General features: G+C 37.5%; 1 protein-coding gene across 1 annotated transcript; it reads right to left on the bottom strand.

Moving 5' to 3' along the window:
- Positions 1-12,756: 12,756 nt before the first annotated feature.
- On the bottom strand, positions 12,757-17,636 carry LOC109154840 (pentatricopeptide repeat-containing protein At2g16880-like). Its single transcript, XM_019302584.1, has 4 exons — positions 17,485-17,636; positions 13,558-16,851; positions 13,074-13,144; positions 12,757-12,827 (listed from the first exon to the last, which is right to left on the bottom strand). The coding sequence occupies exon 2, from the start codon at positions 16,835-16,837 to the stop codon at positions 14,699-14,701; it is 2,139 nt and encodes a 712-aa protein (XP_019158129.1). The 5' UTR covers positions 16,838-16,851; positions 17,485-17,636; the 3' UTR covers positions 12,757-12,827; positions 13,074-13,144; positions 13,558-14,698.
- Positions 17,637-20,182: the final 2,546 nt, after the last annotated feature.

The following is a 20,182-nucleotide window of genomic DNA, read 5'->3' as shown; positions in this document are numbered from 1 at the left end:
CAACTATGAGACCTTTTTCACATTTAATCCCCAATTATTATTATTTTTTATTTTTTTTTACATTTGGTCTGATCCCATGAATGTTAAATTTATGCCACATTTGGTTCCTCGCTCCAACCTAATTTTCAGTCTTTGGTGACCAAATTTCAAACAAGTGACTTAGCTTGTAAGACAAATTTGTTATTTTTATACACAATCGTAGAGAAGTTTAAGAAAAAAAAAAAGGAATGGAATTGAATATGATAGTTTTGTCCTTAATTATATGTGACCAATGACAAAATCATATACGTTGAAAGAACGTACAAATTAAAATTAAATGTGGTAAAGATTTAAAAGTAGTAAAATTAAATATTAAAAAAATAGTGGACACCACATTTTGGAATTATGTCGGAATAACCAAATGTGGTAAAGATCAGATTTAAAATTTTAGTATTAAATTAGGAATATTTAATTTAAAAGTTTAACAAGTATCTAGCTAGATAGTATATACTCCAGGCCAATATAATAATCCGTATTATTACAGATATCTTCAATTCGCAGGTATAGTTATATTACAACATATGACTAGCTCCAGGCCAATTCATTGACGAGGAGAGATCGAGGAAGTAGAGCAGACCCACTGCACGACGGTGACATTTCCACATCGCCGGCTAATATGTCCGTCGCGCCATTTATAATTTTTACCTATCTAGTTAGCTCGATGAGAACTTGGAGGGCATAATCTGTACATTGTTAATAAAACATAAGAAAATAGAAAACATATATAATACAACATATTAAAATATCATTAATCAAAGAAATAAAACAGTTAATACATACACATACCGCCATTTGTTATCTAGCTTAATTAACTAGTAAACGCTGTGATTAAACTTGTCTTATATTAATTTGATGATGTTGGGCACACACACTATAGTTCGATCCAGTATTTTAATGGATGCATATCAATGGTAACTTTTCTTCCAAGGGATCTTAGAATCATAATCATGTTTACTTGTTCTTTTCCGACATATGGCCTAAGGTATCATATCATCTGTATATTATTCATACGTGCCAATTAATTAACGGTCCCACTTTATACTGATGTATTGAAACCCATATACAAAAAATAGCTTATTAAACCCACCACATCAGGGACTCAGGGAGTAAAATTATTGTCTTCATGCAAGTTAAGGTTCCAATTCCTTCTCCCAAAGGTTGAAGCTCCAATCCTAATTAAGGGTTCCTTACACCCCGGCTCGACCGGACATTTGGGAAGATGTAAATTACGGTGACTCAATGGCTCAGCAGACATGACCAAATACCGGGTACAAGGAATCTGCCCACTTAACTTTGAGCATAACCCCTACACTGCCCAAGTTCAAACTTTGGTCTCATGTGTTAGACTAAAATATCACATGCATCACTATAATATGTGATAATAGGATCGACTAACCTCCAGCCATAGTTCTTGATACGGTTGAGCGATCCGGACTGCTGCAGAGATAACGAGTATTTTGTCTCTCACTTTACTCAGCTCTCTCTAGATGGTGTATGAGATATGTAGTGTGAGCAGTGAGAGGACTAGTGACCTTATATAACCACTGGCCATCATCGTGGTTGATTGTCTTTAGGTCTCCTAAACCCTAACTAGACTCCTAATCATAATGGTAGTCTAGCTATTAGGTTATTAGTGTTGCACCACATATCAAATACTGAATATTATCCTAACTTATCCTATTGTTATAATAATAGTAACGGATAAACGTTACATTCTCCTACTTGGTGCAAGCACTACCACTCAATAACAGAAATACACCAACCATAATGATATGTTCTCATTAGCACGAGTAGTATCCATTATGATCAAATGCAAACTGCCATTGAGCACTTAATTAGGAAACAAAACCCAACGAAATAAACCCTATGTTTATTCCAAGTCCCTAAAATACATTTTCTCATCAATATAAAGTAAATGAAGGTGTACACACTTAATTGAGAAAATGTCTGAATGCCAAAGAATTTTATTAAAACTGAATGTATATATACAAATTACAAATTGGGCGAAAGTCTCATTTTTTGAATCAAATCCTTGAACTTAAATGGTGGCATGCCTTTAGTCAAGGGATCTGCTAACATCAACTCAGTATGAATGTGTTCAATAAATACAGCTTTATTTTTGACACGCTCCCTAATTGCTAAGAACTTGATGTCGATGTGCTTAGTTCGACTTCCACTTTTATCGTTCTTAGCTAGGAAGACTGTAGCTAAGTTGTCACAGTAGACTTTCAATGGCTTAGATATAGAATCCATAATTCTAAGCCTAGGGATAAAATTCTTTAGCCAAACACCCTGTGAAGTAGCCTCGAAACAGGAAACGAACTCGGCTTCCATGGTAGAAGTAGCTAATAAGGACTGTTTAACACTTCTCCATGAGATAGCCCCACCGGCCATAATGAAGACGCACCCTGAAGTTGATTTTCGAGAATCAACACAGCCAGCGAAGTCCGCGTCTGAATAACCGACAAGATCTAAATTGTCGGTCTTCCTAAACCCAATCTTGTAACCTTTGGTTCCTTTGAGATACCTTAGAACCTTCTTTACAGCTCCCCAATGGTCTAACCCCGGATTGTGCTGGTAACGCCCTAGCATTCCAACCGCAAAAGCAAAAGCAATATCCGGCCTCGTACAGACTTGAATAAATTAAAGCATGTGCTCCATCTCAACTAAAAGCCTAAGCTGATAGTTGGATTACACATTAATGGCTACATGCTCACACGCCCCCTCACGTGTGCAGTGGGTTCCAAGCAACACGTGGACCGGTAAACCGTAGTCGCCTACGAGTGGCGCTGAGATTCGAACCCATGACCTTGAGTCTGGCTCTGATACCAAATTAAAGCATGTGCTCCATCTCAACTAAAAGCCTAAGCTGATAGTTGGATTGCACATTAATGGCTACATGCTCACAGAATATATCCAAGACATCCAACTGCTGCAGCATAAGGGATGTTCTCCATGGATTCCTTCTCCAAATCATTTTTCGGACATTGGTCCAAACTGAATCTATCCCCCTTAGATATGGGAGAAGCGTTTGGTGAACAATTTTGCATATGAAATCTCTCTAAAACTTTGTTTATATAGGTTTCTTGAGATAAACCCAGTATACCCCGGGACCTATCTCTCTGAATTTTAATGCCAATAACATAAGAGGCATCACCCATATCCTTCATATCAAAGTTCTTAGAAAGAAAATGTTTCACATCACGAAGCATCCCCTTATCATTGGTGGCAAGTAAGATGTCATCCACATATAAAACAAGGAAGAAAATTTTACTCCCATTCACCTTCGGGTATATACAGTTATCTGATGGATTTTCAACAAAACCAAATGAAGAAATTACCCCATCGAATTTGAGATACCATTGACGGGAGGCTTGTTTTAAACCGTATATGGATTTCTTAAGCTTACATACTAAATGCTCACCACCCCTAGAAGATAAACCTTCAGGTTGTTTCATATAAACCTCCTCTTCTAGATCACCATTTAGGAAAGCGGTTTTCACATCCATTTGTTGCAACTCAAGATTAAAATGTGCAACTAATGCCAGAATGACCCGAAGTGAATCTTTCTTTGATACAGGAGAAAATGTCTCCTTGTAATCGATTCCTTCTTTTTGAGTAAATCCCTTGGCAACAAGCCGGGCCTTGTATCTCTCAATGTTGCCTAATGAGTTTCTTTTAGTCTTAAAAACCCATATACAGCCAATGGCCTTGGCCCCATTAGGCAACTCAACAAGATCCCAAACTCCATTGTCCTTCATGGAATTCATTTCATCTTTCATGGCTTCTAACCATAAGTCAGACTGTGCACAATTTGTGGCTTGAGAGAATGTTTCAGGATCATTTTCAGTCCCTATGTCAGATTCTTGTAGATACGAAACATAATAACTAGGAACTGCTGATCGCCTTATCCGAGTAGACCGTCTTAAGGTTGGACCCTCATCACCTTGTACAGGCTGCGGGGCAACTACCTCTTCAGGAACTGGTGGCAGTTCTTGAATCAGTTCAGTCTGCATCGGCTCAGAATCTTGCTGTATATCCTGAGTTGGTTCAACCATTGGTTCGAAATCTAGTTCAGGCGGTTGCTGTAAGTCTTAAACTGGTTCTTCCAAAGGTTGTTCCTCAACAGTTTGTGAAATCTCAAGGGCAGGTGGTATATCTGCAGGCAGAACTGAAGGAGCACTGCGGATAAGTACAACCCCACCAGATGACGTAGAAGGTCGAGAGTCAGTATGATCGAAGGAAGGAACTAAGTCCTTAAACCGATCACTCCCACTAATCGAGGCATCTTCATGAAATTTAGCATTCCTTGATTCCACTATCCTAGTAGTATGAGATGGACAATAGAACCTATAACGCTTAGAAGACTGTGCATATCCAATAAAGAAAGCACTAATCGTCCTTGGGTCAAGTTTCTTTTCGTGTGGGTTATATATCCTCACCTCAGACGGACATCCCCAAACACGCATATGTTGCAAACTCGGTTTCGAACCTTTGAATAACTCAAACGGTGTCTTAGGGACAGCCTTGGTTGGAACACGGTTCAATATATACGTTGCCGTCTTAAGTGCTTCATCCCACAACGACTTCGGAAGCTTAGAGTTGCTAAGCATACTCCGCACCATATCCAAAAGAGTCCGGTTTCTTCTTTCAGCTACACCATTTTGGTCCGGATAACCAGGCATGGTGTATTGGGCAACAATCACATGCTCTTGAAAAAACTTAGCAAAGGGACCAGGTGCTTGTCCATTCTCAGTATATCTACCATAGTATTCACCACCCCTATCAGACCTAACTATGTGTATTTTTCTGTTACATTGGTTTTCAACTTCAGCTTTAAATGATTTAAAGGCATCCAATGCTTCATGTTTATGATGAAGTAAATACACATAGGAAAATCTTAAGAAGTCATAAATGAAAGTGATGAAATATTTCTGACCAGGTATTGTCATATCAGGACAACATATGTCAGTATGAATAATTTCCAACAACGTTGAACTTCTATTGGCACCTTTCTTTGACTTGTTTGTCTGCTTACCCTTAACGCATCAATGCAAGTCTCAAAGTCAGTATAGTCTAGAGTAGAAAGTACTCCATCCTTTACCAACCTTTTAATACGCTCAAGGGAGATATGACCTAATCTCCGATGGCACAACATTGAGGAATTGTCGTTAATACTACACCGTTTGGTGCCGTTTTGAACATGTAAAGAATTGTAAACTGAATCATTCTTTAATTTAAGACGGAAAAGACCATCAGACATTGTACCAATACCAACACAAGTAGAATAACGAAATAACTTGAAATCATTGGCATTAAATTCAAAAGAATATCCGAAGGGTACAAGTCTAGATACTGAAACTAAGTTCCTAGAAAAACTAGGAACATAAAAAGTCTTTTCTAACGTCAATACAAAGCCATTGTCCAAAACTAAATTGCAAACTCCGACAGCTTCTACTGGTGATGCAATCTTGTTTCCAGAGAAGATGCTACACTCAGTTCCCGACGGCTGTCTTAGTTTTGTCATATCCTGCAAAGAGTTTGCAATGTGGATTGTTGAACCAGAGTCAACCCACCAGGAATTAGTATTAACTTCTGACATGTTAGATTCGAAACAAACGAAAGAAGATGAAATGTTACCTTTTTGGGACATCCATTTCTGAAACTTGATACAATCTTTCTTCATGTGTCCCTTCTTTTTGCAAAAGAAACACTTTTGTATCTTCTTAATGTCTGCTTTCGGGGTTAGTTTCCCCTTCGCAGCCATGGTAAGTCCCTTAGGCTTTCCAGACATTCTTTTAGGCCTTGTTGTGGCCATAAAAGCACTTTCCCCAAGCTCAGTTATAAGCCGTGTTTCCTCTTGAGTACACATGGTAATCAATTGATTGATAGACCATTCATCCTTATGTGTATTATAGGAAATTTTAAATGCATTATAGTTCTGAGATAGGGTATTTAGTGCAAAGTGCACCACAAAGGCATCTGGAAGAACAATCTTCAACTTCTTCAATTGAGCCGCAATGTCCCTGAGCTGTATGATGTGATTCCGCGTTCCCTTGACAGTGGAAAGACGCATATTGATAAACTGCATTATCAGGGTACTTGCCAGAGATTTGTTCGCGTCAACAAATTGATCATCGATGGCCTTGAGTAATGGCTCAATGTCCTCAATATCATCGACGGGACCACGAATCTCTCTGGCAATTTTAGACTTAATGAGGAATACGCCCAAGCGATTGGCTGTTGCCCATCGCTCGTATAACGTTTTTTGTTCCTCAGTGCTTTCCGCAGTAAGCTCAGCAGGCTTCTCATTGCGAAGAGCATAATCAAACCCTAATATTCCTAAATTCAATAAAACAGCGTCTTTCCACTCTTTGTGATTATCATAATTAAGGATAGGAATATCAATTGTTATTGATTGAGTGATTAGAAGAGTGACTGTAAAAAGAAAATTGAAAGCTTGGTTAGAATTTTTCGAGGCACGAAATTAGAGAGAGATACTGAAGTACATAATATTACCAATGTAAAATTATGCTAAAGATAAATTCGGATGCCATAAAAATTGCCTGTGGGCTAAATTTTTACATATAATGAATTTTCCAAAACTGAATGGTGGAAACGGAATGGGTGCGATTTTAATTTTTCCACCCTTAATGACAAAACTACCAAAACTATATGCCGATACATAATCCCTGTGGGCAAATTATGATCATAGTATGATATTTCATCCTAATTAACCCTACAAATATAACAAAATTGCCTGTGGACTAAATTTTGCCATATCACGCAGAGTGAATTACAATATTCTTGCATTAACTTTATGTGAGTAAAACTTAATATGTAATTTTGGAAAAATTAAAGATGCTGTGGCTACTCTTTAATTAACCAAAGAACATAATAACATTAGCAAGAAAACCTAATAAACAAACAGATTAAACCAAAATATGATAGACAATTCTTAGGTATACTCCCAAGAAAGTTGGTCGAGACGAAGCTCGGTTAAAAACAAACTCCTTAGACAGAGTAGCGTCGCAAGGGGACTAGTAGCAACAAGGCTTTTAAGCCAGGGCCATAGAACTAGTATTCCTCCCCAAAAAACTTTCCTAATTCATGTGTTCTCATTTTTGAAGTAAAATCGTTTGAGAGATCTAAAGAGTAGTTTCACCTATGGATAAGGCTTTGAATAGGGTGAACTACGAATTGTTTATGTACTTTATGTGCTATAGGAACTTTATAAAACACGAGTGGAGTAATAACTGAAGATTGAGTAATAATATGCATAATCTAACCTGAAAGTCACTAATTCACCTAAATCATGCATAGCATATAATTCAGACCTAAAAGGCTCTAAATTTTTCTTAATGAACATGCTTTTCTATAGGCATATAATTATAGCAGCCAAATAATTATTGCAATAAAGAGATAAATAGCATGCTCAGATTATGCATATTACTCACAAATAATCCACAATTAAATTGCAACACTTAATACAATTTAAACTGAAAACATTATTAAATTAAAATTCAAATGAAAAATTAAAAACTGAATAATTATTCAAAGTTGAATAATAATTTAATAATAGACTTAATAAAAAAAAATTCAATTGGATAATTTAATTAGAAGAAGTCCAAATATGATGAAGATGTAAATCTGAATGAATTGATGTAGTCCAAATATCAATTCAGGTTTGACCCAAAATCAAAACAGGCCCAGATTTAATTAAATATTATGAACCAGGTCTGGCCCAATTGGGCCAAACCCGGCCCAATGACTTAATCCATCATCTTCTATTCTTCTTTGTCTAAAAAAAACTACAGCAGCGTACAGAAGCAGCCCTGACCAAAATAATTATACAATATAATTTTCTTTTTCTTTTTGTTTTTAATACTTAATGCGGAAAAAGAAAAAAAAAAAACCCAAATTTCTAGCAATCCAGATAATTTAATTGCGAACTCAAGAATATTCACATAATCTTAATTATATAACAAAGTATATAAAATATACAAATATTTAAGCAATTAAAAAAAAACTAGGCAGAGATTATTTATGGCGACTGATACCAACTGTTAGACTAAAATATCACATGCATCACTATAATATGTGATAATAGGATCGACTAACCTCTAGCCATAGTTCTTGATACGGTTGAGCGATCCGGACTGCTGCAGAGATAACGAGTATTTTGTCTCTCACTTTACTCAACTCTCTCTAGATGGTGTATGAGGTATGTAGTGTGAGCAGTGAGAGGATTAGTGACCTTATATAACCACTGGTCATCATCGTGGTTGATTGTCTTTAGGTCTCCTAAACCCTAACTAGACTCCTAATCATAATGGTAGTCTAGCTATTAGGTTATTAGTGTTGCACCACATATCAAATACTGAATATTACCATAACTTATCCTAATGTTATAATAATAGTAAGGGATAAACGTTACATATGTCCCAAATACGTACTGTGTACTAGTACTAAAACCCCACTAGTTTGCAATTGGTAGGTCTGCTTCATGATCCCAAACAGTATGTTAAAAAAATTGAAATAGTCATCCATATTAGGGTTCTAATAACAAGTGCATGCATGTCCAGAACGCAGATTACCAAAAACACAAAAAATGAAGGTTCTGTACTGAACTTGGCCATAGCATCTGGCATTCAAATTACAGTCTCCATCCCTTTGAGCAAAACGTGTTAACTTGGACGAGAAGTCGAGAACTGCATATGCATCGATCTATGAGTTTACACAACATAACATACTGCCCTGCAGTCTCACTTTGCCTGATAATTTTCACCACTTGCCCACGCTTTAGCCCATATATAATATCTCGCCACAGAGTCTGTCAACTGGATACGGCAGGCGTAGCTGTTCCGCCAGCCACAGTATATAAAAAGTGAGAGTGATGCAGAAGAAACTATAAAGAAATGTAAAATTATCACAAAAAAAACTAACCTGTGTTTCTTTCATAGTGTATCTCTCGATTAAGGTCTTCTTTTCCTCGGTCGTAAGCAGCTTGTGCTTGGGAACAAGAACGTGCTTTGTTATGTTGACCAATACTTCAGCCTCCTGCAAGGTTGTGTTAGAGATAAGAACAAAGGTATACTTTATTGACTGAAACTTAAGAAAAAGAACAGGAAGTCACAAGACTTCCCCAACAAGAGTTTTAGGCTCTTGCCCCACAAGAGTTTTAGGCTCTTGCCTAGCTACTAAAGCTTAAAGACTATGGAAGATTATTGGATGATTTACTCTCATCTAGAGATTCTAATTTATAGTGCTAGGAAATAAATAATTATAGAAAGGAGATGATTGTGGAGATGATTGTTGAGATGATTATGCCTCTATTTATTTTTGTCAAATCCCTTGAGCTAAGCCTTCCTTGTATATTCTGATTTCCCTGATTTGCATCCTTCCTTTTTCCTGAGTAAACCATCTCTTATTTTGGGTGCGTATCATTGCCACCCACCAAAGAAACAGCCTTGTCCCCAAGGCTAGATTGGAAAGACTGCCCTATATTGTCCGGTGTCGATTTGGTCAGTTACACCAGGCTCGTCGCTCATTTCGTCCTCGTCATCCTCTGCTGCAATTAGAGTTTGCAAGGATTTATCCGGGCATACATGAAGCGGACTGTACGGTTGCTGACAACGGAAACAAAGTCCTTTGGCGCGCATGTCTAGATACTCTTTGTTAGAATAATGTCGTGCCGGAGCTCGTGATGTTGATGTGCTGGAATTGCGTACTGAAGACTGCATAGCAGGAAACGCAGGTTGTGTTTGGGAGGAGAAGGAAGATGTTTGATTGCTGCTAGAGAATTGAGATCAGACTGGGTTGGAATGTGTTTGGGCTGTGAATAATTCAAAACAGAATTGGTTTGGGAATTCTTCCCATGCCCATTAGACCAAGTAGACCCACTATGTGAATGAATTATCTGGAACGCTGCATTTTAGTCTTGCAGACTGCGTCCAAGGAGCCGGCCTGTGGAGAGAAATTCAATTTCTCGTTCTGCCACGCGAGCGACACGCATCGCTGTTCGGAGATCTGTCACATCATTCGGTCGGAGCCGCACCCGAATTGCAGGTTTTAAGCCATTGAGAAAAGGCCTTAATTGAATGTGAGGAGCAAGTCCATAAATTTGGGCAATGCGAGCTCGAAACGCAGCAATGAATTCATCCACCAAGCCCGTTTGACGAAGAGCGGCAAGCTGTTCAAACGGTGGCCCAGGCAATTCGTCGCCAAATTCTTCCAAAAGGTCATGTGTGAATTGAGTCCAAGTAAGAGTGGGTTGTTGTTGTTGTAGCCATCGGAGCCAATGTAGAGCTGCCCCCTCCATACTAACGAAAGCTGTTGGGACCTTCAAATCCTCTCGGGTGTGATGAATGGCAAAGTACTGCTCTACTCTAGCTAACCACCCAATTGGATCGGTGCCTTCAAATGTAGGGAGTTCTGTTATTCCAATGGGCAGCGAGGTGTTGTCCGGCTAAACATGTTCTGGGAGAGGTTGAATTCGGCGTTGGGATGGAAGTTAATGAAGCACTGGCATTGTTGTGCCCTCCGCCTTGGAAGGAGAGAGCGATGAGATCAGACATCCTAGCAACAGAAGCTTCTACGGCTGCAAATCAATCGGTCAATGTAGTGAATTCAGTACGCAGTGCATCTTGGTTCTTCTCTAACGTCTCTATGCGGGAATCACGTGTGTTCGCCATTCAACGGCAGGTCGGACCAATTTGTTAGAGATAAGAACAAAGGTATGCTTTATTGACTGAAACTTAAGAAAAAACACAGTAAGTCACAAGACTTTCCCCAACAAAAGTTTTAGGCTCTTGCCCCACAAGAGTTTTAGGTTCTTGCCTAGCTACTAAAGCTTAAAGACTATGGAAGATTATTGGATGATTTACTCTCATCTAGAGATTCTAATTTATAGTGCTAGGAAATAAATAATTATAAAAAGGAGATGATTGCTGAGATGATTATGCCTCTATTTATTTTTGTCAAATCCCTTGAGCTAAGCCTTGTATATTCTGATTTGCCTGATTTGCATCCTTCCTTTTTCCTGAGTAAACCATCTCTTATTTTGGGTGCGTTTTAGGTTGCAGCAATTAAAGATCAGTCTGGCTGGACTATACTTCACTGTGTTTCAGTCTTCTTGATAATACAGATTATTATGCCTACAACTATTCAGCTTCATTCAAGAATGCCCACTTGAATTATAAAATAGAGGTTACTGTAAAAGATATTCACCAAATTCCCAAAAGAAATAGCTAACTTGTCTTCCATGGAATACAAGAATTTTGTTAAATAAAGCATCCATTTCAATCGAGATTCATGCAAACATTTCAATCAACTTTTCCTTCTTTCTTTTGTTTTCTGTACTGTGTAGTGTGGTGGGCATAAATTGATATGTTCACGAGTTATACTTCTCGTTATGGGACTATGAGAGATAGAGTTTGAACGATTGGTTCTGTTCAGAAGGGAAAACAGAATGAGACTAAAATGGGGCATTACAAATAAGTACCTTCTCAACTATGACTCTTCTCTTTATGAAACACTCCAGGACTCTTTTTGCAAGTGTATCACATCTAAATATACTATCCTACTTCCAAAATTTGTAATCAAGTGTGCAAGAGAGGTTTATAATTTGATAGAGTATGAAAAGAAAATAATGCAGGACCACTAACACCATACATAGAGTATGAAACAGTAACTCAATTTTTTAATGCCATATTATTTTTGTACATCATGGAGGATGAGATTGAAGCCCATGCATACTAAATATATTCGGTTGAGATTAGGCATTTACTCTTAGCTTCCTTCCTTAGGTAATCTATTCACCTTTTTGTTGATGTACCTGACAGTAGCCAACAGGAGCATATGCAATCAGTAAACGCCTCAAGGCATTTCTTCCATTCTTGTCGAGAGCAGGATGGCCAGGAAATGTTCGGGGCAAATCCTGATTGTGAGGTGAAGATAAAGGATCAGAATAGCATTAATGCAGCAGCAAGATAGACAATAGAATGTACTGAATATATGATGCAATTATACTGACCTTATCAATCTGTACATTCATCTGCACTTAACTCCTTTGTACTGTCTGTCTCCTCTAATTCCATGCTTCTATGATCAGAATTATTGCCAGATTTAGTTTCTCTTGATAATAATTTTCCACTCAACGTGCTCTGACACCAACAAAAGCTTGCCAAAGCTGTAATTGCAATTTCAAAGACTAGATCAATGAAGCATATGTATAATAAAGAAGGTAAAGAAGAAATATATATACCTCTCCTCTGAGAGCCATTGGCACCCCGCCTTGAACAAGACACTCCATTCTTCTTTCCAGGGAGGTAAAGACTCTCATTCAAAGGCACATCGTGTAAGGAATCTCATCTCTCCAAATCATAATACTCATCCTCTGAGTCCTCTCCTTTTATCCGTTTAGCTTCTTCAGTAGGAGTACTAGAATATTGCTCTCTTTTCACTGCACCAACCTTGTTTTTGACATGCGTGCTCATCATATCTTCAATGGCTCCAAGTGATGGCCTTATATCAGACCATATTTGGACTTGATGAATTTTATCATTGGCTGATGTTGGCAACTCTTTAATCTCTGTAGCATTTTCAGCAAGACCATCACAGACTTCAACTCCATACCGAGAACTGGAATCCAGTTCCCAGTTGATTGGCTCATCAGGCAGGTCTTTGAAATTGTTAACTGCAGATGATCCATTTATGGGAAATTGAGTGGATTCTGCTTGCCGTTCCAGAAAGTCTTTCCACCTATCAGACCTCTCCTCCTCCTCTTCCTAAGAGCATTATCAAACCAGCATTGAGGAGATAAACACAGTTTTTTTTTTACCAGATTAGTACTTCAATGTTCCAATTAAAAAAAAAAAAAAAAAAAAAAAAAAAAAAAAAAAAAAAACCATTTACTTTCATGATTTAATCTGTCCATCCTTTTATACTCTTTAAATGGAGAAACGGGAATAAGAGCTTTAAAAAAAAAAAAAAAAAAAAAAAAAAAAAAAAAAAAAGGAATAAGAGCTTAAAACCTTGTAGATATTAGCATATTCACGATATCTCTGTACATGGCTGAGGCCTTACTGCAAACCCGTAAGCATCTCTGTACACATTAACCTCTATCAGTAAAGCGAGAGAATAAATAATCAAAATGAAAACTTTTGTCCAAAGATTCGTCTTTTCAAGCAGAAAACCCAAGAAAATCAGTGTCGGTGCAAGTCCAACTCAGTAAAACCTCAGCACCCCACTGCATTCTACATTCACTCACAGCCAGTTTACCACAAGTTGAACCAATACATATTTGGAAAGGTTAAGGAAAGTAAACAAGAAAGAAACTTTAAAGCAAAATCATTAACTAATATGTAATAAAGGAAAGAAAAATCTATGTTTTTTCTTAGCATTTAGTTCTCTAGTGTAAAATCTAGACGCTCAGGTCAGGAATCAAGGATCCAAGCGAGGGAAAGTAATGGGAGAACAAAGTAGAAATTGCAGGTGGAGTGGATATTGATATAGTACCTGTTCTGATCAAAGGAAATGAGCTGAGGGGTCACCGCTGAAACTGAATCCTTGGGGTTCATTGTCGGAGCACGGTCGGAATCCAGCAAACAACAGTGTAAAGATAAGGATTTCCGACTTTTTACTGTATTTTTCAATATATCCCTATATATTTTCCGACATAAAACATGGTCGCTGTTTTGAGTTAGACCTAAGGACGAAAATGGAGCGACTTAATAAGTGTGAAGTTGTAAAGATTTTTTTCTTTCGTTTTCACCCTCACCCTGTGTAACCAGTGACTGCTACACTCGATCCGGAAGAAGATGGACTGTCGGGGCCACGGGGGACCCAAATCAGAATGCCAAAATTACCTGACACGCCTAGCCTGCCTTTACAAAAATAATACGGATCGGAGTAACTTTTTATTTTTTTAAAGTTGAATTTTAACCTTATGACTTATGAGTTTCAAAAAAAACCTTATGACTTATGAGAATCCAACCACATCTGGTTAGAGCAACCTCAAGGATGCTCTCAATAGAGAATAGCTATAGTTTGTTTCAGGTTTTTGATATGCCAATTAGGAAAGAGATATGCGAGAAAGAAAAAAAAAAAAAAAAACAAAAAACAAAATACAAACTGATCTGACAAAAATTATTTATAAAAAAAAATATTAATATTAGCGCCTAGAACGACATGTGCTATGCATGAAAGCACATTGTGCTGCCTGTTGCTTTGCCAGCCACTAGAATAAAAGAGATTGCATCTCGATGCAACTTTACCGGGCCTAAAGCAACAAGAATGTGGAAGTGCCATTATTGTTTTGGTCCTGGAAATTCTATCCAGGTCAGCCTCCTCAAGTAGAGAACCGCATAATTTACCATCATTAACATGGCAACAAAAATATAGCATGACATATAACAATCTTAAAAAGCTTAAATAAAAATATATTATAGTCCATCAAACATTTCCCAGCAAAAGTGCAATAATTCAAAAGATTTCCGCTTTCCTGATACCATTGGGGAAACAATTTCCAGTCTCAAATAAATTCAACAAATGAGTTTTCTTAAATTTCAGGAAAAATAAAAGAAATTAATATGTACCTATGCTCCTTTCTCCCATTTCAGTAAATCACCGAGTGTAGCCAACAAGCAGCATATCAAGTTTACCTTGCTTTGGAGATACTTTTTCTCCTCTTGATGAGTCCATACATTAAAGTGATATAGATAGACTTTGGTATGAAAACACCCTTCTGAGTAAGTTCTACAAAGATATGCATTGCATCCTTATATCTCCCTTGATCACAAAGCTCATTAATCTCTTCTGACTGACCAATAGAGCTCATGTCCTGTTCCACTGAAGACTCACCCCCGATGTCTTCTTCCCCCTTATTCATACCAATGGACTCACTAGATGATATTCTCATCTCAATCATTTTTGAAGTGAACTCTTCTACTTCCCTAATCCTTCCAACGTTAGTAAGTGCTTCAACAATGGAATTGTAAGTGTAACTATCTGGCCCTAGTTTCTTCAATTCCATTTCAGCAGCAAGTCCTAGAGCATCCTCTAGCCTTCCATTCTTACATAAGGCTGTTATCAGCGTATTGTAGGTTACTGAATCAAGCTGTTTCCCTTTATCAATCCATGTATTGAAGAGATTAATGGCTTTTTCAATCATTCCTTCCCTGCAAAGTCCACGAAGAAGAATGTTGCATGTATAGATATCAGGTTTGACTGAATTCTCAACCATTTTGTTGTGAAATTGAAATGCTTTCCTAACATTCCCCTCCCAGCAGTATCCATGAATAATCGTGTTGTATGTTATCTCATCAGGAATTAACCCATTCTCCAAAAGTTCATTGAACTTAGTTATAGCTTGCTCAGTTTTGCCTGATTTACAGAGCCCTCCAATTAGAGAATTATATGTGACAATACTAGGAATGATCTCTTTCGCTTTCATCTCACCCCAAAGCTTAAGAGCTCCGTCTACATTTCCATCCTTGAAGTAGCCAACAATCAGACTGCCATAGCTTACTTCATCAACAATATAGCCACGTTTAGTGGCACTAGTCAGCAACTCATAAGCCTTACTATGATTCTTTTCCTGACAAACTGTGTTCAGGACTGTGTTTAGTGTTACAGTTTCCATTTTCAATCCTTTTTCTCCAATTGTGTTGATTATTTTAAATGCCTCAACAAGATTTCTCCTTTTAGAAAACCCACTAATCAAAGTATTGTATGAAACACAGTCAGGACAATATCCATTCTCCTCCATCTTCCGAACAGTATCGGTAGCATCATTCATCCTCCCTTCCTTGCAATACCATTTGATCAATATGTTATAAGTAACCTCATTAGGTCTCAAACCATTTTCACCCATTTCATCAAGTAAGCTAAAGGCCTCTGAACTCATTTCACTATCAAAACACCCATTTATCAATGTATTATAAGTTACCACATCAGGTAACAACTTCAAGCCTTTCATTTCATCCCGAAGCCTAAAAGCCTCGTCAATCTTTCCTGCATTACAAAGCCCATTAATCAACATGTTATAGGTCCAAACATCAGGCAGGATATTGCTACCTGTCATAAGCTCAATAACCTGGGCAGCATCCTTCAACAACCCAATTCTACAATACCCGCTCACCAAAATGTTGTAAGTGTTCTTATTTGGAAGAAGCCCCTTGTTCTTCATATTCAGTAGCAATTCACGAATCTCTTTTAATCTACCCTTCTTGCTCAATCCGTCCAAAACAGTATTATAGCTTACATTATCTGGTCTACACCCAAATTCCTCCATCTTATACAACAATTTAATTGCATCATTAAACTTGTTCTTTAAACAATGCCCATTAATCAAAATGTTATAACTCATAGTATTTGGAGCTAAACCAAGCTTAAGTGCATCGTCCAGCAATTCTTTACAGAAATGTACAGAGTGGGCAGAAGGGTACTTTACCAGCGCAATGAGGAGAGTGTTGAGAGTAAGCAGGTTGGGGGCCAGACCATGACGCCTCATTTTCTTGAAAACCTGCAGAGCGAGGTGAGGGCGTCGGCACTGGCAGTAAGCACCGATGGCAGTGTCCAATAGGGCCTTGGGGGGCTTCGGAAGCGGCGGAGATGGGCGGAGAAGGTGGCGGTGGAGCTCATTCTTGGGTTGATCGGAAGGAATGAAGTTAACAAGGAGATACTTGGCGTCAGAGAATTTGTTTTTGGAGAGGAGGGATGAGAGGAGATGGAGAAGCGATGGGAGAGGGTTAGCGGAGAAGTGATGGGAGAGGGTTAGCGGAGAAGGAGGGGACATTGGATTGGGCCCACCTATAAATTTCACAAATTTATGAATTTCATTGCAGTAATGAGTAAAAATTAATGCTTTAGCACTATATAATCATACTGCTCAACTACAAATAAAGGGAAATGCCAATGAAAGCTTGCATCTTTATAATACATCTTAACAAAAATTCTTTCAATCAGTAACTGTAAGAGTGCTGAATTTTAATTGATTAAGATATTCAAACAAATTACAGAACTTTGAGACAAAATGCAAAGCAGAAATAGGCAAGTCATAATTCACTGTAATTAATTAACAACTCTACAAGTATTATAGGCAATTAGGCATAGTCAGCCATCTCTCCATGACTCCATTTTGCGGGAAATTTCAGAAACTAACAATTAATTTTGACAAACCAACATACACTGCATACTTTACTAAAACTAACAATTAATGATAGCAGATTGGCAGTAAGCCAATTTAATTAATTTTCAAGCCAGTAACAACTTGCAAAATCAAGCAAAATCAAGTAAGCCAATTCCTATGCAGCTATGCAAATTCAATGGCTATTAGGATTTAGGGCAAAATTAGATGAACATGAGCAAAATTATACAAACAAATTGAAGTATTTGAACATTTGAACTGACTACTGAGAAGGGATCGGAGATTCGAAGTAAAACCTGGCAGCGGAGTCGTCCCAACACGGCGGTGGCCGGTAGCGCTGGTGGTGGCGTCGGAACTCACGGAGGCTGACTGGCTGAGAGAAGACGGAACTTGCGGTGGGCGGTGGGCGGTGGCGTGACTGGCGTCGGTCGTCGGCGCTTCAGCTCTCGGCCTCTCGCGGAATCGACGGAAGATGCTTCACCAGTTCACCGCTTCAGCTCTCGCCAGTCGCGGTCTCAGGTCTGGCCTCTTCACGCATGACGCATCACTTTAAAACTAATGAAATTAAAAAAAAATATATATATATATATATTATATATATAACATCCCAAAACGACGTCGTTTTAGGGCTGAATGATTTTGGCCAGTGAGAGCAGCAGGTCCTATGAGCCACTTCAAAAAAATTCCTATGAGCCATATTAAGTTCATATTATAGCTAGTTATGCCACATTATACAAGTCAAAGTAATAAACATCAAAGGAATGATACAAAGTGTTTCTACTGTCCTAAAGTTTCCCAATGACATTATATAAGAAGCAATTTCTAATGATTTTTTTTATTCAATCGTCTTATTTTGTTTGAATATTAAAAGTCTAAATCAAAATTTTCACTCCCCATTCTTAAGTATTCATATCATTAGCTTGTGATTAATTGCCACCAAAATTTTCTAATCTCTCATTGCTTGCTTATGGTTGTTGGAAGTCCTAATCTATTAGCTAACACTTGCAAATTCATTGCTCAGAAATATAATGATATTATTCTCAATATATATATATATATATAATGATATGATTTATACATTTGTGATTGATCAAACCTCCTCACCAAAAATCATACTTACAAAAAGTAATTAAAAATTATTTTAAATTGATATTTGCGCTGATATTCTGTTTATTAGTTGATTAGTTAATACAAATTTAATTTATTGAGCCCGGTCAAACCGCGACATAAGTGTGATTGTGATTTCCCCAAATGAAAAGTCATAGCTTCACAGGTTCAAAAATTAAGTTCACAACTAAGCATATATGTGAGCAATATATCATTGAATATCCAAACATCTATTAAATATAATATTATGCCGAAATCGAAACTAACCTATAAAATTAACTCAAATAAATATAGCATAACATTAATTAATCTGCACATAGAAACAACTAAAATTGGCTCAAAAGGATTGCAATCCGAGCGACCAGATCATATCGGAATAATACTCATATACCAATAAGGCAATAATGAAGAGGAATAATGATATTGAAGTAAATGACTTTGGAGTAGGTGGAGAAGAAAAAGAAGCAAAAGAAGAAAAAATTGAAGGAATAAAGTGTCGGCAAAATAGAGAAAGAAAGAAGGGGAAATGGAAAATAAAGTAAATGTATCAACCAAGCATGTGGATTTTCCTGCCAACTTCTTCCTCACATCTCTCTCTCTGTGCTTTCTCTCTTTCTCTCTTAGCATGAAAATCATGAAGAAATCAAATAAAAATGGTGGATGAAGTCATTTGACAACCTCATCGCAATCCGCTGCAATGGAAACTCTCACCACAGCTGCGTCGCATCCACCGCACACGGTTTGAGCTTCGACGAGTAGGAGAACCAGCATTCGTAAAAATTGGACTGATAAGCAATCATGAAGGGGATTCAGCCGTGTGGTGGATGGAGTCCTGTTGCAGCAATGGGAGGAAGAACATTGTCGATTTTTATGGCTCCCAAGCTAGAGAAAAGGTTCGCCAAGAAGAAGGCTACCTCTGACAAGATTGAGTGTGATTGGAGAAATGAAGGCAAGAGGAAAGAGAGAGGAAGAAGACAAAAAGTAATGGCAAATTTGTTATTTCGGGCAACTTAAAAATAAAAATTAAAAGTAAAAATTAGATAAAAAAATTTGTGCCACAAGATTTTAGATCAATGGTTAAATTGGAGTGCCATTTTTCAAGAGTAAATGGCAATTCCCAAATATAAGTATAGGGAGATAGCTTGTAAGTTTGGTGGTGTATAGCCTATAGGACGAAGGGATTAGAGGAGCGTACCTAATTGACCACAATTTCTGACTATCCAAATTCGATTCCTTCTCAGTTCTGATCTCCTATATATCCACCATTCAGGATCTCATGGGATTTACCCACAATTAACTCAAACAATTTTTTACTTCCAACCCATCACTCCATCCACCAAAGTAAACATATCTCATATATGCAAAGTACATTATTTTTATTTTTTATACTATCGAATGATATAAATTCAACATATTAAAAATGTATCCTGTATTTATGATCCGTGGTTTTCAATGTGGGCCAAACTTTCACTCTTGACTTAATTTTTTTGAGAGTTAGGATTTTGTAAAGTTTTGGTAGGCATGCATTTGGTGCTCTCAAGTTCGCTGGCGAAAAGAGCACAGAATATGGCTACAACGGACGTCGTCTCCACCTTGAGTGCTTATTAATAAATAATTAAATACATCTTTTTTTTGTGACGAGAAAAATTTGCCACCGCCCACCACCACCCTAGAGTGTGTATTAGGCGTAATTAAGTAAACATCACTCCTATATAATATTTTATAAACCACAAAAGATGTAAATCACACTAGAAATTAAAAGACTCTATGCAACTGACTTGACGGAAAGAGTATTACCAAGAAATAAAATCATCATTTTCACATTAAATAGGTATTATATATTTATATCTCATGAAATATGACAATATAATCCAATCGACTCAATTA

This window comes from Ipomoea nil, unplaced genomic scaffold (genome assembly GCF_001879475.1).
Source record: "Ipomoea nil cultivar Tokyo-kokei standard unplaced genomic scaffold, Asagao_1.1 scaffold2653, whole genome shotgun sequence".
NCBI classification, from domain to species: Eukaryota; Viridiplantae; Streptophyta; class Magnoliopsida; order Solanales; family Convolvulaceae; genus Ipomoea; species Ipomoea nil.
Note: the sequence above shows the minus strand (reverse complement) of the source record. Positions and strands in the feature narration are given on the sequence as shown.